This window comes from Haemorhous mexicanus, chromosome 14 (genome assembly GCF_027477595.1).
Source record: "Haemorhous mexicanus isolate bHaeMex1 chromosome 14, bHaeMex1.pri, whole genome shotgun sequence".
In the NCBI taxonomy this organism is placed as follows: domain Eukaryota; kingdom Metazoa; phylum Chordata; class Aves; order Passeriformes; family Fringillidae; genus Haemorhous; species Haemorhous mexicanus.
The window spans coordinates 1,452,306-1,471,727 of NC_082354.1; the positions used below are offsets into that span (position 1 = coordinate 1,452,306).

At 59.7% G+C, this 19,422-nt stretch overlaps 1 protein-coding gene across 2 annotated transcripts; it reads right to left on the reverse strand.

Moving 5' to 3' along the window:
* Positions 1–1,909: 1,909 nt before the first annotated feature.
* Positions 1,910–17,926, reverse strand: TSC22D3 (TSC22 domain family member 3). Of its 2 annotated transcripts, none has more exons than XM_059859338.1 (3): positions 17,496–17,926; positions 3,733–3,784; positions 1,910–3,167 (listed from the first exon to the last, which is right to left on the reverse strand). In XM_059859338.1, exons 1-3 carry the CDS (start codon positions 17,816–17,818, stop codon positions 2,922–2,924), a joined length of 621 nt encoding a protein of 206 aa, XP_059715321.1. In that variant the 5' UTR covers positions 17,819–17,926; the 3' UTR covers positions 1,910–2,921. The 2 variants fall into 2 exon arrangements, with proteins under 2 accessions (XP_059715321.1, XP_059715322.1); XM_059859339.1 differs by lacking the exon at positions 17,496–17,926 and adding an exon at positions 4,088–4,274.
* Between the last annotated feature and the right edge of the window lie 1,496 nt (positions 17,927–19,422).

Genomic DNA, 19,422 nt, shown 5'->3' on the forward strand with positions numbered 1-19,422 from the left:
CTATCGTTCCCCTGAGCTGAGCCAGTCGGGGTGGATCCAGGGTTGGGCTGGGAGACATGGGTGGCCAGGGGAGGCTGGGTGCGGGATGTCGGGGGTGCAGGATGCTGGGGTGTTCGCTAACCCCTGGAGCACTACGGGGCAGTGGGGTGGTGGGGGCTCTGCAAGGGCTGCCCTGTGCCATTGGCTGGCACTTTGTCACACCATGCTGCAGGACGGGAAAGGCTCTGCCTACCCGTGGGAGGAAGGCTGAGCTCTGAACAAGTGGTTGGGAGCAGGTGGCTGCAATGAGCGGGTTTTGCCACAGCCTGTCCCCGTCTGCCTCTGTGCTCTGCAGGACCCCAAGGCTGTGGGGACGGGACAGAGGATGGGGAGAGGCAGCAAACAGGACTCCCGACACCATCACTGCACCCCTTGAACACAGCTGGATTGAGGGTGCAATTAGAACAAATGTAGCACAGAGCTCATTGCTGCAGGCCAAAGCTTCTGCAGCCAAGAAGGGCCAGAAGGATGGCCAGACCATTTCTCACCATCCCCAACACCCACCGTAGTGACCTGGCCAGTGCAAGCACAGCTGGATCCAGCTGCCCTTCCTGGAGCAGCTGTAAAACCTGAGAGGCTGGCAGCACTTGGGGGTCTGCTGTGTGTATCCCCCACAGGCTGCTGCAGTGCCTGTGTGTGCAAGGGATGTGTATGTATGTGGTAGAGGAGCCTGAACCTGTTTACACACACAGAAAAAGTTATCTGTGTGTGTGTAAACAGGTTCAGGCTCCTTATCTTACTTATCCCCTTTACATACAGGGAAAGTCATCACACACATGCACTCACAAGGCACATGCGTGTGCCCTTGCAAGAGCACTTGCAGGGCTGCCTGCACAAGGCTGCTGTGGGGTCACCGTGTTGAGACAGAACAGGGAGGAGAAAGCCACCCAATAATGATTTCAAGCCCATAGCCTGTGTTTTGCTGTTTACCCAGCGTTTCCAGGGTACCAACCACCCCCAGCTCTGTGACTCACACAGAGCTGGGGCTGAACCTCCCACACCACAGCAGAGACACGAAACTCTGTGGAGCTGTGCTGCTGCAGCACAGGATATGGCCACCTAGCTGCTCCCCGGCCCCAGGCACTGCCGGCCCAAGGAGGGCTCCTGATAGCCCAGGAGATGTGTCGCCAGAAAACCCCAGGGGAGGATACTGCACCTTGCTTCAAACATCCTACCAGCCTGGGGCTCTGCACAAACACCTCCAGGCTGTAACCTGTAGTAGCCATCAGCAGCCCCAGAGATGGAGGGTTCACACATTTTTTTGCCCTCCCTCACATACCCACCCCATGGGGTTGAATCAAAAGCTGTCTGTGTCCTAGAACAGGGTTGGGGCATTCCCCACTCCTGTCCAGCACTGTTCAATCCAGATGACCCATCCTCTTACTCTCACATTTTGAGATTATATCTCATGTTTTGACATGGCCCAAAATGAAAAAAACCCAACCAATCAAAAAATACCAATGATGGCTGTGAGAACAAAAACACCAGAGGAAGAGCAGAGCTGGGGGTACATACAGCTCCACACAGCCTGGCAAGAGCCTCCTTTCTGCTTGTGCCCCCAAGTCTACCCTGTAAAGGTGTGACACAAGGAACAGACACCTGCAGGTTCACAACACTTTTCCCAACCACACATCCAGCTCCTGGAAGGGGCTGCCTACTCCTATCTCCAAAAACCCATCTTGGCTCAGCCAGGGCCATCTAGGAGGAACTAAACCCCACTGCAAAGGTGGGGAGCTGCCAGGTTTTCCCAGCTGGGGAACAGCATCAGCCCAGTATCCTTACCAGTCCCATTCCAGCAATTCCCAGTCCCTTCCCCACTGCCACCACCCTCCCACCTCTCCCCAACCACAGACACAGCTTGGGGCATGGGTATATATAAAAAGTAGAGTTTATTGCCATTTCTATCTAGATTTACACAACAGTGTCACCGCTTCTGACATCAAAAGCAATGTCCCGTCACATCCCAGAGAACAAGCCAGGGACAGAGGGGAGCCCAGGAACATGGGCTGGCTCCTCCACCCCAGTGGGCTGGAGCACAACCTGCCTTGTGGCTCTGCCCAGTGCTCAGTCTAGATCTTCCCAGTGCTGCCGCACGGTTCTGTCAGATAGAATGCTAGAGAGGAGTGAATCTGCCCCCTCCTTGGTGCCACTCACAATAGTTGGCTGTCCACTGCCAGGTGCTCACCATTCCAGTCTGCCTTCGAATGCCCCATATGTTGAGATGGGCATGGCTGACCCAGAGCGAGCACCCCACAGCCTCAGAGGCACTCTTGTGTGCATGTTTATACATAGATACACCTACAGATGCCCAAACTAACAAAACAAGCTTTTTTTCCTTGTAATCCCCATACTGCTGAGCGTTCAGCCACGGTCTATGCTGCAGCTGCCACCCCGGTGCTGCTCAGTCTGGGTCGGGTTCCAGCAGGCTCCTGGGTGGCTTGCGGGACACATCACAGCTCACTAAACATGGATCTCCCTCCAATGCCAGGCTTTGCCAGAAAAAGACACCCCCCTGCAGAATGCAACTGAGGCCCGGGGCTTGGCGTGCGCTCCTTCCATCCGCAGGTTACCAGCACGGTGCCAAAGACTGCCCGGCTCTGCTCTTCAGCAGAGCCCCAGAACAGGCACCACAGATCTCCCCCTGGCACCTGGCAGGCGGTTGGATGGGGAGGGGGGGTCAGCTGCCCCTGTCTTCCTTGCAGAAGAGCATCCTCATGAAGGAGACGGCCGCTTGCTCTGCGGGCTGGCCAGGGCTGCCCAAGGGGCACGGCTCAGTGCCAGGGTCTGGCAGTCCTTCGTGTGAGATGAAGGTGGAAACAATTTTGCAGGAGATTAAGTAGAAAGAGTTCTGTGGCTCTGCCCACCCCGAGGACAGAGCCACCTTACACCGCAGAGCCCCCGGAGTGCTGAGCCGGGGCAGCCACCCCAGGGCTCTGCTCCTCAGGGCACAGCACCTCTGCTGGGAGCCGGGACTGGAACTTCTCCAGCTGCTCAGGGCTGGCCAGGGTCTTCAGGAGGCTGTTCTCACGCTCCAGCTGGGAGTTTTTCTCCAACAGTTCCTTGATTTGCTCTTTCAGGACCTCCACTTCCTCCCGCACAGCATACATCAGATGATTTTTCACAAGATCCTGCAAAGGCCATGGAAGAGACCAATTAATGGACAGTAATGCCCAGGGGGTTGATCCCTCCTGTTCCCAAGTGCTGGGGCACATGCCAAATGCTACAGAAGCTTTTTCCAAGGACCATCCCTCCCCACCCTGTGCCACTCCTGGAACCCTGGCCAGGTCTTGGTGCTCATCCAGCATAGCTCCCTCAGCCACCATCTCTCTGGTCTCTCTGCATCCAGAAGCACTTTCCAGCCCCCTCACCTACCCCGGCATTTGGGGGGACTGGAGTTCCCGAGCACCCAGGGAACCCGGCTCGGGCTCCCCAAGACCCTGAAAGTCCCCCTCCACGTCCACCCTCGCTCCCGGCGCACTGCGGAGCAGCTGGAGCCAATGAGCTTCGCGGCGGTCACAGACAAAGAGCAGCTCTGCCTGGCAGAGGGATGGGGAGTGGGGACCCCCGTGGGCAGAGGGACCCCCACCTTGGGCCGAGCACCCACCCGGGAGCGGGAAGATCACCCCCGTGCACAGCACCCGCGGGGTGACGGCGGGAAGGTGCGGGGGGAGAGGGGGCAGAGCTGCAACTCACCATCGCCTGCTCGATCTTGTTGTCAATGGCCACCACGCTGGCTCCGGAAGCGCTGGAAGAGAGCGGAGAGGCCGAAGGTCAGCACCGAAACCCTCCCTTCCCGAGGGGTCCGTGCACCGCGACACCTCGTCCCCAACCAGTGGATCAGGGCGTCCTCCTCCCCAAGGGAATTCCTTAATTCAGGCACCGGTCGCGTATGTCCTTTGCTCTCGGAGTAGCAATGTCCCCCGCCCCAGCCCCCCCCCCCCCCATCCATGGGGCTCGCAGCAGCACCCCCCGGGCACCGGGACGGCCCTTCCCCCAGATCCCTGCGGCGAATGGCGGGGACGCCGCGGCGCACCGGGGCTGCCCCTACCTGTTGTCGAGCTTCACGGAGACTACATCCCCCCCGAGCAGGGAGGAGAAGAAGGAGATAGAGAAGTTGTGGAGCTGGTAGACAGCCACCTCCATGGGGGACTGGTACATGCCGGTGCTCATAGCTGAGGGCGCAGCGACACAAGCGCGCACACACAGAACAAGACGCACTGCCGGGGCCTACACGCCGCCCCCGCTTATATTGGCAGCGCCCGCCCTGCCGGGAGGGGCGAACGCGGCGGAGACCGCCCGCCGCCCGCAGCGCCGCGCCGGTACCGCCCTACCGGTATCGCTCCCTCACCCCGGGTAGTGCACCGCTACTGACCCCTCACCCCGCGTACTGCAGCCCCTCAGCCCCTTCCAGTTAAACCACAGCACGGCGCCGTCCCAGCGCAGGGACCCCCGCGCTTCAGCACTGTGTTCCCCCCAAATCTGCACCCCCACTCAACTCCCCTCGTCTGTTGCAAGGAGGGCTCCTGGGACCCCCGGCAGCCCTCCTACAATCCCCCATAGCCCACAAGCCTCAGCATCCCGTTCCTGTGCTCCTGGGCACCCAGGATGGGGATTCAGTCGGGGGGACACATGCCTCTGCTTGGGGGCTGGGAGAAGGGGCGAACCCGGTCTGCATTTGGAGGTGCAGCTTGCAGGTCCCGCACAGTGAGGCCCCGTGACTGTGAAAGGGAGGCAGGAGGGAAAGGGGAGCCATGGGCATTCAAAATAGAACCCGGGGTGCAAAATAGAAACGTGAATGAAAAACAGAAAGGGGCTGCTAAAAAACCGGGGTGCATAAGAGAAACGGGAATGTAAAACAAACGGAAACAGGAGTGACAAACAACAGAAACGAGAGCAGAAAAACAACCCAGGCGTAAAAAACAAATCCAGGAGGAGAAATGAAAACCTGCGCGGAGAGAAAACCCGGGGTACAGGACCAACCCAGGGTACAGAACACATCCTGAAGTTGCAGAACAACAACCGCGGAGTGCAGAACAAACCCGGGGTACAGAGCAACACCGCGGAGTGCAGAACAGCCTCCGGATACAGAACAGAGGTACGAAACGAACTCGGGGTACAGAGCCAACCCAGTGTGCAGAACAAGAAATATAGGGTACAACAGAATGACCTTGTGGTGCAGAACAAATTCGGGCTACATTACACGCCCTGGGTGCAGAACAACAACCTTGGAATGCAGAGCAAACCTGGGGTCCAGAACAAAATCGTGCTCCCGAACAAACTCGGGAGCACTAAACACCGCCACCCCTGGGTGTCAGAGCAGTCCGGGGTTACAGAACAACACCCTCGGGCTCCCGAAGAGCGGCCCCGGAGCACCACAGCCCCCCCGATCACGGAGCGCTCCGGGCGCCGAATGCGCCCTCGGCTCGGCAGCCCCGCCCAGCGTTGCATAACCGCGCTGCGGGAGGGCGCCCCCCTGCGGGCACGAGCGGCACTACAGCGGCCGCGGCGGGGGTCGGCCAGGGCTGTGCGGAGCGGCGTCCCTGTGTGCGCGCACTGGCGTCCCTGTGTGCGCGCACTAGCGCGTAACCCCACGGGCATGATGGGTCCTTCCCGCGTCCCCAGAGCGATTTATACATAGAGCAAGTGGGTCTCCTCCGAGAGGTGGAAGCAGGGCCCCTAGAATGCCCCCAGCATCCCAGGGGCTGGGATGGCACTGCCCACCCGGTGCTGCCTCCACTGCCATTGCCTGCCCGTTTATCTCTGCCCTCTGGAGCGGAGGGAACTTTGCTCAGGGGTTGCCTGTTGCCCCTGACGCCGCGGGGGCTCATCCCCTGCTGGGCATGGCGAGGCTGATGCTGAATGGCGGACCCCACACACACCATAGTATCCAAGAAAGAGTTAGTGTTGGCAGGGCATGTGCACTGCAGGGATGCTGCAAAGCACACTGAGCACCCCGATGCAGGGGGTACTGAACATAGCTGGCACTCGGCTGTTGGGAGAGACCCAAGGAACCCTGACTTGTGGGTGTCTTGCTGTGCCCCTTCCTCGAGCAGGGAGGGAGAGCAGAGTGCAATTTCCCCATCAGAAAGGGAAACTGAGGCACAGTGCAGCACACCTGCTGCTGGGAGCAAGACCTAGCCAGGCAGCTCCCCACAAGCCCCATGCCAGAGCAGAGTGAGGATGCTGTGCTGTCTGTGAACTGCAGCCAGGGCACATGTGGGTGCCCTGGGGACATGCAGGTTTGATGTGGGGATGTGAGAAAGCATTTTCTCCCTGGTGGGCCCATCTGGGACCTGGGGGGAGGAGGGGGCAGAATTATGCACATCCCCCTGTGTCAGCACTACTCCGGCCCATGCAAAGCTGCTGTACAGGAGCTGAGCAGGGTGCTGACACTGAAGAGAGTAGGCAGGTGTCGGTTCCCCAAGCCCTGAGGCTGGCCTGTGCTCCTCCCCTCACCCATATCAGGCCCGACTTACCAGTCCCTCCTTCTGAAGAGGCTCGGGGAGTACGGTGGCTGGAAGGCCATGCCACCCCTGACCCTGCTCCAGCCCCTCTGTTCCTAGCAGCGATGCTGGCTCTGTTTGTGGCTGCGTCCCCCCAGCTTGCAATGACAGAGACAGCCTGGGTGTTGGCTGCATCCAGGGGGTCCAGCCACAGGGTAAACATGCTGGGAGATGACCTCAGCTGCACTCAATTGGCCCTTTCAAAGCCAATGGCCAGTGTGCCATCCCGAGCTGCGCGGGTGCCCCCCTCCCTGGGGAGATGAAAGGCCTCTGTGTGCACTTGTCCCCAGAGTGGCTGGTGGTGGGCTTGGTGGCAGCCTCTGGGACACAGCTTTGTCCCCCCACTGGGACAAGTCCAGACCACCCACACCAGGGGTCCTTTGACTGAGTTTGCCACTGCAGCTCATGAATCGTGCTGCTTTCACTGGGAAGAAGACAGGAGAGATGGGGAGAGCATTTTCTCCCACACTTGTGCCACCTCCTGTCTTCTGCAGAGAGGTGTCAACAGCAGGGAGATGGGGTGGGTGGACCCCAGCCTGCCCCCCGCCCTGGCAGCTGTGCCTCTGTCCCCACCTCCTGCGATATGGCCCCCCCAGTCCTGGTTCAGCCTCCTTCCCAAAGGAAGCCCTAAATCATTTGTGGCAGGGACCAAGGGCTCCAGAACCGGCAGACTAGAGCCTGGCTGGTAGTCCTTGTCTCACAGCTTGAGGTTCCTGGTCCCTGCCTGGTGTTTTTCTGATGCTTCACACTGGCACCAAGGACTGAGAAAAAAACCCCAAATATTTCTGCAGCTACTGGAGTGCAGCTGGAAAATGCTTTGGGGGGAGATTGCTTCAGCTCTGCCACCTCCAATATTTTTCCCATGGAGCTGGGACTATTGCAAAAATAAACCAGAGTAAGTCACTGATTTCCCTGCAGTCCTCCTGGGTCTTTCCACCCAGCCCTGCCCGCATCACTGCTCAGGGCATGGGCTTCTCACTTAGGCTGGGCAGGATGCTGTTGGCCTTCAAGAGGCCGCAGCAAGGGATGCTCTGGAGGGATGAAGAAGCAGAAGTTTCTTTCCTGGCTTTCAGTAAATGAGGGATCCCTACGCAGCCGGTGGCCAGGGCAGGTCAGGCTGGGCAGGGGGCTGCAGCCCCACACCTCCCCTGGGGGCGGGGCTCTTGAAGGTGTAGTGGGGTGCACACACCACCAGGGTCACCTTGCAGCCCCTGCAAGCGTTGCCTGCACATGTGCGTGCACACACAGCACACCCACACGCCCACGTCCCCTGCATGCACATGTGTGTTTGCAGCCCACATGAGCATGTGCTCTGCACACAGGGGCACATCCTGCACATGCATGTGCACACTGGTGCTCCCTGCTTGCACACTTGTGAGAGCATATTAGTTTACTACCTGCAGCTGATGATCTCGAGGGTCTTTTCTGATCTGCATGCCTCTGCGACCCTGTGACACACACTTCGTGTGCCAAACAAATGCTGCTGTTCTGCATGCAGATGCACGAGCGCTGCTGCCACCCTCTGCACACATTGCCCTAACAGTGATGCCCAGCCCTGCCTGCACACCCCGTCAGCGGCATGGCACAGGGTGGCTCCACATGCCCCTGCACAGTGGGAGCAGCATTCAGCACAGCGGGAGCAGCACTCAGCTATCACCTGCAGCCCTGCTGGCACCTCCACAGTGGGAGCAGCAGCTCTGCTGGATCCTGCTTTGTCCCAGCTCTCCCCAAGAGTTCCTCTGAGCTGCCCCAATGCCCTCACAGCAGCAGGGTCCTACATGGGGCTCCAGCTGCACTCCAAGTGGTGAGGGGGCCTTTCCTAGCACACCACAGCCCTGGCCTTGCCAGGCTGCTAGCAGCCACCTCCTCTCCCATCTCCTGCTCCTGCTCCTCTGAGCAGAGCAGGGTGGGCAACACGCCACCTTGCTCTTCCTAAGGAGCAGGTCAGCATGGACTCACAGCTACCCTACAGCACCAGTGATGGGAGCTTGGAGCAAGAGGGGCCAGTGGTGTGAATTGCATCCCTGAGGCAGCAGCATGGCAGCTCCTGCATCTGCACACAGTGGCAGGAGGTTCATCAGGCCGGGCCCGGCTCGTGCCTGTGGTTATTTTGGTAACAGCGACAGCAGCCGCAATACAGGGCAGTTGTGACACTAATTGTTGTGCTCTCTGGAGAAAAAAAAACACCCACGGTTGTCATCAAGCAGTGAGCAGAGGCAATGACACTAGCCGATGATGATATCACCCCAGCAGTGGCCCTGCAGGACACCCCAAAGCTGACAGCAGCCCCTCAGACCTTATACAGCCTGTGCCTCAGTCCAGAAGATGCCAGCCCCCCTACTGGGTGACATTAAGTGACAAGCCCCTCCTCAGCAATGGGACTTGGAGTTCTGCAGCCACCACAGAGCTCTGCCAGGCTGGAGCAAGGGGTGATAGGGAGGAGGACAAGGGAATTATCTCTTGCTGCCTGGCATTCCACACCTGCCCAATGCTGTGGGTCAAGGGACATGCCCTCTCCCCACAGCCCCGGGGACAAGCCATGCTTTTGTACCGAGCCCTACGTGTCGGACTGAGCTCTACAGTGCTCCAGGTACTGCAGTGCCACACACCAAAGGATGCTCCAGTCCTGGTAGTGGCCAATGGAGCTGGAGGGGTGGTTGGGGCTTCAGGAGCAGCCCTGGCTCCCCAGACTTGGTTCTCCCCCTGCTCCAAGCTGTGCTTATGGCTCCGTGGCAGTTTTCCTGGCTTGCTCTCTCCCAAGGACTCAGCTCAATGGGAGGAAGGCCCTTCAGAGGGTCTGAGGCGTGGGAAATGTTTATAGCCTGGCCTCAGAGACACTGGAGAGCAAACTGGGAAAGGCGCAGAGCCAAGGCTGCCCAGGCTGCTCTGCAGAGCCAGATCTCCTGCTCCAAGGGTCAGAGCAGAGTGGGAGAGGAAAAGCTACTGCTTGCAAACACAGCTAAGAAAACTCTGCCTGTCATGGCCCAAAATCCTGCAACTGTGGTGGTACCAGCCAAAGGACTGGGAATGCCAGCACCAGGGCATCCTAGTCATGCCCTGCAGGAACAGAGGGAAGTGTGGCTGGGGACACTGCTGATGGCTGGGGCCTGTGGTTGCTTATGGCAGGAAGAGCTGGGTGTGAGACAGGGCTGAGGAGCTCCAGGTCTTGTCCAGCAGTTCTATCCTGGTTCTGGGAAAGGAGAGGTAGAGCTAGGGGCTGCCCACAGGCAAACAGGCAGCTGAGTCATCTGCCATGGAATCCCAGGATCCTGAACAGCAGCTGCCTGCCCTATGGCACTGGCGTGGGGTTTTTGTGCCAGTCACAAGGGCTGTGGGCCTAGCACTGCCAGAGCACACGAGTTGTCCAGATCTTGATTTCCTCCTCCTGGAGATTCCCTGGCTGAGCTGCTCAGGTCTGGGACTACCCTCCAGCTCAGCTGGTGTCTCCTAGGAGCTGTGTGAGACATGCAGGAGCCCCATACAAGCAGGAACCCTGTGACATGGGGACCCAGGTCATGCCCATCAGAGCCTTGGAGGGGTCATAAATCCCCCAACTCAGGGCATGTGCTGCTCCAGAACAGCAGGTAACCACACTGGGGAAGCCCAGGGAAAGCTTCAGTGAGGGAAGGCCAGAGGGGAACCTACCCTTGGGAAGGCTGACAGGGAACATGTCCTCCTTCCCTTCATGCCCAATGGAGACAGTGAGCTCTGTGGCCATGGGCAGGGGACACAGGTGACCCACCTCACTAGGCAGCAGGCATGGGCAGGGATTGTGGTGTGGAGACTCCTCCAGCCTGTCAGGCTGGAGGCAGTGTGGGGTGGTGGAGGGAGCCCTGGTAGGCTCCTGTGTCCAGCTGTGGGGCTGACTGCTTCCTCTGATAAAGGTACTTGGCTGTACTCCCAGTTCTGGTTTTTTCTAGCATGCGAGTGCACACCCTCAAGCCAGCCTGCTGAGAGCTGCAATTTTTCTTTAACTTTGTCACCAGACCTTCTTCTTCCTCCTGTGCCCCCAGCAGGAGTTGCCTCCCAGCAGTAGGGTGAAGAGGGGAGGTAAGAGGACCCCGTTTCAGCCATGTTGGAAGCCAGAGAGGATCCAGTTCCCTTCTCACCATGTTGGAGGCCCCCAGAATCACAGCTTCCCAGGCATGCTGGTACAGGAGAGGCGGAGGAAAAAAGGCTCATTGGGTTGTTACCAGCCCTGCATCATGTGGCCAAACATCCTATCTTGTCAACACTAGCCCCAGGCTGCTGCTGCCAATCCAGTGCAGACACCCCAGTGGGTTCCCTGCCAGGGACTGTGGGGCACCCTTGCACCTCGCTGCTCCCCACAAAGGGTCCCACAGCTGCCAAATGCTGAGGTGAGAGTGCCAGTGAAAACCCTGCAGCTTTCTCTGAGCACCATGCCTAGCTGTTAGGGAGTGCAGCTAACTCCCACCATGCTACTGGCTCCCATGGACCAGGGATGCCCAGCCCCAGAGAGGACTGCAGACTGAACCCTTGGCAGAGCTTTCATCCACAAATCTGTCTGCAGAGCAAAGTGTTTCACACCCACAGTCCGGGCTGGAGTGCTGTCATTGAACTAGTGTTATTGCCCCCTGCTTACCTGTGCCCTGCCAGCCACGGCTCTGAACTCCAGAACTGTCCTTGCTTCTCAGCTTACTGGGTTATCCTGGACAGTCCCAACTGGATCGCCCCCAGATCCTGGGTGCTCTTTTCTGGTCCACTTTCAGGAGAGTGGGGATAGAGCATAGGTGGTTGCAACACTGAAGGGGTCTCCCACAGAACGAGGGCTGCATGGTGCCCTCGCACCCCACAGCAGGTGGGCAGGGGGCTGCCAGCCTGGGCTCTGCCTCCCCCAGCCCCTCCTTCAGCTTTGCAGGGATCCTCAGCCCGAGAGAGGAACCCCAAAGCAGGGCCTCTGGCATCCTCCAAAAACAATCCCAGGCCCCTTTTCAGGCAGGAGTGGGCCCTCCAGAGCCCTGCTAGGCACTGGCAGCTGCTGCCCTGCGGCGTGCAGGAGTGCCCGCTCACTAACTGGGAGGCAGCCTGTTATGTAATGAGGACGGAGGCAGGGGAGCTGCAAGAGCTGTGCAGCGCACCCCACGCTACCCAAATCTGCTCTTCCAGCCCAGAATAAGCCCTGTTTATGGAACTCCTCAAGCCCTTCACTGGCCCCTTCCACAGGTGCTGGAGCCTGGTGCTCTCCTGCCTGGCCCAATGCTTGAGGGGAGCCCCAGCAAGAGCCCCAGCAACCCCACAATACCCAAGGGACAGCTGGACCCCAGTGGGAGTGCAAAGCCCAGCAGAGCTGACCCGGCGGGGGCTGGGGGCAGAGGAGCTGTGCTTGGCTGGCACAGGAGCCAGCACCCACAGGAGGTCAGGCAAGGACACATAAGGCCGCGCAGCTTCAGCAGAGACGGTTATTAATACCCTGCCTGGCCTTTGCATGGAATCCCGGGCATTTCAAATCAGGGACCTTCACTGAAACCCTGCTGCCACTGACATTTCAGAACAATAACAATGTGAAAGACAATCGGTTCCTGGCAGGATGTATACCTGTGGTGCTGCCCAGGCTCTCTGTGTGCCCGACCTCAGTAGCCAGCTATCACCTCGCTTGTGCCAACCCTTGGGAACAACCTGAGACCACCCCTTGCCTCCAAACCACCCGGAGCAGTCCTGCTCCTTTTCACAGGCATATCACTGTGATGGTCTCAGTAAAGGACATGGAAATGTCTTGTCCTGCCCCATGGCATCTACCACCATCTGCCAATCTGGACAGGGCTGCCATCCCCAGGGAATTGCAGGTGGGGGTGGCAAGGACTGCATCCTACCCTGATCCTAGAGTCTGAAGGACCCAGAGTTTCTTCTCTGCCACTAGAGTTGTTCTGCAGCAAAAGCCCCCTCAAATATATATATAAAACTCAGCACACAGACAGAGGATGATCTCCTGTCCCAAAGCCAGCCGTGTTCAGCACCTGGATAAATATAACTCAAAGCTCATTTGCAAAGCATCAGGATGGGTTGTAGCCTCTCTCGCCTCTCCAGCCCTCTTCCCCCAACACACACCCTGGGGTAAAGTTGAAGATGATGACCTCAGAAGTCTTTTCCAACCTAATGAGTTCTGTGATTCTCTGCCCTCTACCAACAGGGCCTCAGTCCTTCCCAAGGGCAGGATCCACCTCGAGACTCACTGGCCTTGGCAGTCCACATAAAGCACATGGACCCATGATCACGTTCCCTGGGCACACACACAGCTGCCAGGCTCTGACAACATATATCCCAAGCCTTTCCAAGCCCTTTGGTCCCAATGCAGGTCACGGTGCTCCCCCAAACTACAGAGTCAGCTTTAACCCTCTTTGTGCTGGGCAGTGGCTAAGGAGGCGGTGTCAGGTCCCAGCAGAGACTGTCCAGGATCAGGCCATGTCTTACCAGGAAACGATAATGTGATGCTGGAGAGAGGGGGCATGATGCTGGGATCAGGGCAGAGCCCTGCAGCCTCCTTCAGCTCCAGCCTCTTCCTCATCTTTACAGTTCAAAGCTGGAAAAAATCCTGTCCAGCCTTTTCCCCACAGGGCCCTGCTGTCATCTCTGCCTGACCTTGGGACACCTACTTCTGCCTGTACAGAGCCAAATGCCTGCCCTAGCAGATGGGTAGTGCTGGAGAATCCCCAGAGAACCAACATGGCAGGCTGCTGGGAAGCTGACGTTGGCATCACCAGACTGGCTCAGCCGTGCCAGCCTCCTTGGCCATTGCCTTGTGGTCAGGGGCAAATGATTCCCTCCCAACGGGCTGGAGGGCCTGAGCATGGCTCTCCTGTGCTCCAGAGAGTGTTGAGAATATCCTTCTGGAGGGAGCTGGGTCCTTCAGGAACAGGCAGCGACAGGCATGGTGCATGGTGTGGCACATGCTGCTGCCAGCCCTGCCGTGCCATGCCAACCCAGTATGCTGTGGCAGAGCCCCTGTGAGCCTGATCTGCTGGGTCATGGGGTGGGGGTCCCAAGGTATTGAGATGCCCATGATGGAGACCACAGCAAGCTGAGCCAGCTGCCTGCCAGACATCTTCCCAAGGCTGGGAGGATTTGGGTATGCCAAGGTCAGCACCTCCCAGCAGTACAAGCTACTCCCTGCCACTGAAACAACATCTCCCCAGCACCTCGGTGGTGTGCAGGGCTTGCAAACAACACCACAGGCCACAGGTCAGGCTATGTGCAGCTCTGTCTTGTGGGAGCAAAGCAAAGAAAGCCCTGGTGCATAGTTCTGGAGGGCAGGGGGACTCTCCTGGCCCCCTCCATGGCAGAGCTGTCCCAGGGCCAGAAGAAGGCAAGTAGGACAGCTCGGTCCTACACCCACGCCTCTCTCATGCTCACTCATGGCCCCTCTCCCCATCAATGTGTCCTTGTTGCTTCAGCCCACTCAACCAGCTGAAATGCTTGCCCTGGCCCTGCCACCTCGAGGTGCCCTTTATGCCCTGGCTCCTCTCCTCCTGCATTGCTGCTGCAAAGTGACACCCGACAGACAGGAACAAGTGGTGCTGTGACACAAACGCCACTCTGGTACTGCTGCCCTGGCAGCTCTTTCTTGTTGGCCTGTCCTTACAGCAGGAAAGGCAGTGCTGCCCTTGCTTTGCCCAAATTCATGCTTCCCCAGCCCCTCACACAGAGCTTCCCTGCCTCCCTGTGACTCCCATGGCTTGCCTAGGCCTGGGAGAGAGTGGCCGTCAGCTCCTTTCATGGCTCTGACCAAAGGATGGGTCACTGCCCAACCTGTTGGATGGAGCAGCAGGTCTGGCAGTGCCTACAGATGATCTGGCTATGCAGAGGTGTCCCCTCACAGCCTGGAGCAGGATGGGCACAGGCTGGCCAGGCTGCCAGGTGTTGCCGGGAAGAAATGCTGGCACACCTGGCTGATGTGGGCAAGTGGGCTGGTATGTACCTCCTCTTCCCACCCAGAGCCAGGCAGGTTCCGCTTGGATCACAGGCTAGCATACACCCAGGGGGCTGCTTCCCCTGCAGTGCCAACCTCCTCCCATACCCCTGGCTCCCCTCAGCCACCTGGCCCAGGAAAAGGTGCCATGTGGTCAGGGGCCTGCTCTCCCTGGCCTACAGTTTGGCTTGTGTTTGGGTCTGGGATAATGTTGGCATTACAGCAGGATGGCAAAGAGGCATTACAAGAGGGACAGCTTTCTGCCCACTTCACTGGCACCTGCAGGGAGAAGGTGTGCCCAGCCAAGGTAGTGGCAGCCATCCTCCCTACACCTGGTGCTTCCATGTGAGCGTGGTCCCTTGGCACCGCTGAGACTTCCCTGGAAAACAGCTTGTGATGCCCTATGTGAGGACACGGTGGGGAGAAGCCCTTTCTGCACAGGATCCTGTGCACTCCTGAAACAGCAGGGCTTCCTGCAGGAGCATGAGCCCTGGAGGCAATTGGTCCAGAGCATGCCTTCCTTGTGCATCCCTAACAACATCCCTGCTGTGAGCAAAGGGTATGGAGAGCCTGGCAGGGACCACCCAGCAAGAGAAAGCCCCAGAGACAGATTAGACATGGTGAAATGTGTGTTGTCTGAGAAGCCCAGCACTGATCTGACCCTGACTGAGTTGTCTCCAGCCAGGCCCAGAGCCAGACTCAACTCTGGGTTTAGGTAGGATCTTGGGCATGCCATGCTGTCCTGGATGTCAGCCACATACGAGGATGTGTATCCACACATCTTTCTCTTCCTCCTGTGTTGCTGTAGGAGCACATCAGCCAAAATAATGGGCACCAAATGGTTTGGGTTCCCTGGTGCCAGCAGCAGGGTGCCCTTATCAGGCGTGTTATCGGGGTGTTCCTCTGGCACCCACAATCCTCCACTGTGTGTGCTATCTCCTCTTGGATGTGTTGGCTCATTCCCCAGAAGGAGAAAGTTCAGGCTGGAGCAAAACAACTGCAAACACAGGTGTGGGCACACCTAGCTCCAGTGCCTGGGGCCATGCAGCCAGCTCCCCCATGCTGTGCCACCTAGGGGCGGCAGGGGTTCACCCAGGCAGCCTCCAGACTGAGGTGCCTGGACACTGGGCATGATAGAGGGACATAGCTTTGCACCATACCATAGTTTGTCACAGCCTGTGACAAAGACAATGCATGGAGCTTCTTGGGACACATCACATTAACAGGGCATGGAAGACAGGCAGCAAGGAATGCTAAGGCACACCGACAGAGAGAAATCCTTGTCCCTTGGCATCTCTGCTCATTCCCTACCTCACCAGGAGCACCACAGGTCCTGCTCCAGCAGCGATCAGTTCGAAAGCAGCCCGCTGTGCCCATATCAGTGGCCTCTGGCCCACAGGCACTGTCACTGACTGCCCCAGCAAGCCGCCCAGGTGCTCGGCTCTGACCCCAGCCCTGGCAGCCCGTGCTGGGGACAACGTCTTGCTTCCCCCTTCACTCACGGTGCCAACTTGCTGCAGCCTCCCAGGGAGGAGGGGAACCTCTCGCTCCTGTTCCTTCGCAGCTGGGTAGATTCACTGCTCCCTGTATGGGCCAGGCACCAGCGCCTTGGCAGGTGTCCCAGCTCCTCCCTTCCCACCTGAGCGGCAGCTCGGCATTATGTAAGTGCAGGAAAAGTAAGGCCGGCTCGAGGCAGCAGCCTCTCGGCGTCAGACCCTGCTGGGCGAGGAGGCGGGAGTGCGCCGGGGTGGCTCACACGCGTGGGGCAGCCACGTGTGAGCCCACCCGCTGCCGCTCCGCACACAGCCCGGGAGCACGCCCACGGTGCGTGTAGTGGGAAGGGGATGGCGAGGTGTCTCTGAACGCCTGGGTGCCGCTCCCCGTGCGCAGCACCCACCCATGGCAGAGCAGCAAGCCCCAGAGCCGCTGCCCGCCGTGCCAGCCAGGCAGACATCTGCACCTGAGGCACTGATAGGCCACAGGTCTCCTCCTCGTCTCCTCAGGGTAGTGGATGTGTCCCACCTGCCGAAGACACTAGAAGTCTCGGGCACCTGCGGCACTACTGGCACAGCTCGGCTCTCTCAGGCTGAACCGGGGAGAGCCAGACCTGCTAGCCCTCGTACAGGCTGCTCCCCCACAGACTGTCACCAGAGCCAGCCCCACACAGCGCTAGTGCAGGACCTGAGACAGCTCTATTCACTCCTCCTCTCTGGGGTTCACCTCATCAGGGCTGGGGAGCCTGCAGAGTGGTAGCTCCTGGGACCTCCTGTTCAGTCTCCTCTGTTCTCACTGCTAGAGGAGGGAGCAGAGCAGACCCTGCAGTCCTGCCTCCTCAGTCTGCCAGGGAATGGATGGGAGCAGCCCCCAGCACGTTCAGCTGTGGGGACACAGGGAGCCTGCCCAGAGGAACCTCGAGACCAACTCGGGCAGGGCACAGCCACTTTCCAGGCACGGGAAGTACCATTCCAGGCCAAGCCTGTGTCCACTCAGGGGTGCTGCCAAAAGGACAGGAGCTGGCACTGGGACTCTCAGACTCCCTACCTAGGCTCTCAGTGACGCTCAAGATGGCTTTCGAGGCAGCACAGCTGCTTCCCAAGGAACCTGCTGCACTCTCCACGCAGGATGGGTCCAATGCCTGTCTGTCGCTGGACACTATCCATGCCTCTGTGGGCACTGTCTGTGTGGACAGAGGTAGCCAGGGAGATGAGCACAGACTCCAGCGGCCAAGACACACAGCTGGGGGCTGTTGTCAATTCCCTGCAGACACACGGCACCACAAGACAGGCACGGCGGGCACGGCAGAGCAAAGCCACCCGGACCCGCACCTAGGGATGGGCTGGCACCACGTACGGACTCCGTGCCAGACGCGGCCTCTCCCCACCCAGATTCCACCGCCGCTGACATCCCCCAGCCCCGGGGTCACACAAGTCCCCTTCTCTTGCCAGCCCCACACCGCTGTCAGCTCCGAGCCCGATGCCCCGGGGCGCCCGGCCCCCGGCAACTCACAGGCTCCTGGCGGTGACACCCACCTGTGGAAGAGGAGGAGGATGGAGAGCAGGGTCTGGTCGATATTCCTGTTGCAGATACCCTGGTTGAAGAGGTAGCAGGGGTCCCGCACGACGGGTTCCAGCGAGTCCTGGCGCATGATGGAGCTCAGCTTGTCGGTGTTGAGGTTCTGTTGGACCAGCTGCTCCCGCAGCTGCCGGAAGCTGCTCACGGTGGGGCTGCCCGGGTTGTTGTTCTCGCCCCCGGCCCCCTCCTCCAGCCCGCTCCGGTTGGCCAGATCCAGGCAGCAGCTGCAGCAGTCCAGCCCCACGGGCGACCGGCACTCCTCCGCGGGCGACGAGGACATCCCGGGGGGCCCCGTGCCTGGCCACGGCGGCGGCGCCGGGGCCGCTCCCGGGGCCGTAGAGGGCAAGAGGCTGCAGGACGTGCCCGGTGTCGAGCGCCGCGAGCGGCCTCCGCCCGCCCCGGCCCGGCCCCGCTCCGCCCCGGCCCCGCTCCGCCCCGGCCCCGCCCCGCTCCACCCCGGCCCCGTTCCGCCCGCCCCGTCCCGGCCCCGCGCATCCTGCCTCTGCTCCGCTCCTCGCCTCTCCTCGCCGCCCCGCCCCTCGCCTCTCCTCGCCGCCCCGGCCCGGCCCCGCCGATCTCCGCCCACCCCGAGCGTGCCGTTCCCCGGCACCCTCGGGGCGGGGGAACGAGCGGCGGGGAACCCACGCTTGGGTCCGGGAGAAGCTGGCGAATTGTAACATGAGGTGACGTGGGGTGAAGAAGGGCCACGATGGCCCTTTCCCGGTGGGGACTCTCGCCCCGCTCTGTGCTTTCCGGGGTGGTGTGGGCGCTGAGGAGCTGGCGCTGCCCGTGGCATCACTCCCTGAAGCATTGGCGCGGGCAGCCCGCGTGGCTCCGGAGACTGGGCAGGAAATAGGAAAAAGGGGATGAAAGGTCCCAGGACGGGAGGAAAAGCCAGGGAGGACCTGGCTTCACTGCTGGGAACGTCTGGGAGCTGCCTTGCCCGAAGCCAAGCCACGCATGGGTGGAACGCACAAAGCCTGGGGGCTATGGATGTTGGGCACGTTGAGAGTCTCGGCAGATGCCTGGGGGTCGGGGATATACGAGGGAAAAAGGGATTTCTAGGAGGAGGAGAAGTGGCTTCCTGGCACTGTTGCATCTCAAGGTGAACATTTCTGCCACCGCTGAACTGCACTGGGGGGCTAGTGAAGAGTGATTGGGGCACATGGTGCTGTCCTGGTGGGGCTGGGACATAGGACAACACCTCAGGAAGATGGGGACCACTGGCCCAGGACCCTTGGAATGAGATTCAGGAAGGTCTTAAGGTGCTGGCTTTGAAGCACGTGCAGATTGGGTGAGAGGGAGGCCGTGAGGCTGGGCTGGTGGTCAGTGAGCCCTGGGGACCAGCCTGGGTAGCCCTCACCCTTCAGAGAGATGAGCAACTGGGAGCTGGTGGGGAAGGGCTGGGCAAGGGTCCAAGGACGCAGAGCTGCTGAGGGGAGGAGCAGGCAAGCTGGGGAAGCCCGCCATGGGCAGGCAGGATGTAGGGACGGCAGGTGGGTCTGTACAGCGGGATTGCAAAAGGGCTGGCGGAAGGACCTGCAGGAAGCAGCAAAAGGATTAAAGCATGTCTGAAGGGCACAGGATTGATAAGAGGTAAACCAAGTCAAAATCTGGCCGGGCAAAGCCACTGGAACACTTGAACAGCAGAGGTCCCGGTGGCAGCACGGTGCCCGCCAGCATTGTTAACAGAGTAGCTGCTGCCACTGAAGTGGTGGGAGCGTCCAACAAACTTTCTTGTTCTCTGCTTAACATGAAGAAAGAAGATACATGCCATGAGGATGAAGCAGTTTCCAGGCCATTAGTAACCTGGGGAGTCATGAGACTCCCAGATCCACCACAGATCCATAGCTGGGAGAGTGGCCACAGTGAACTCGGGTAGGG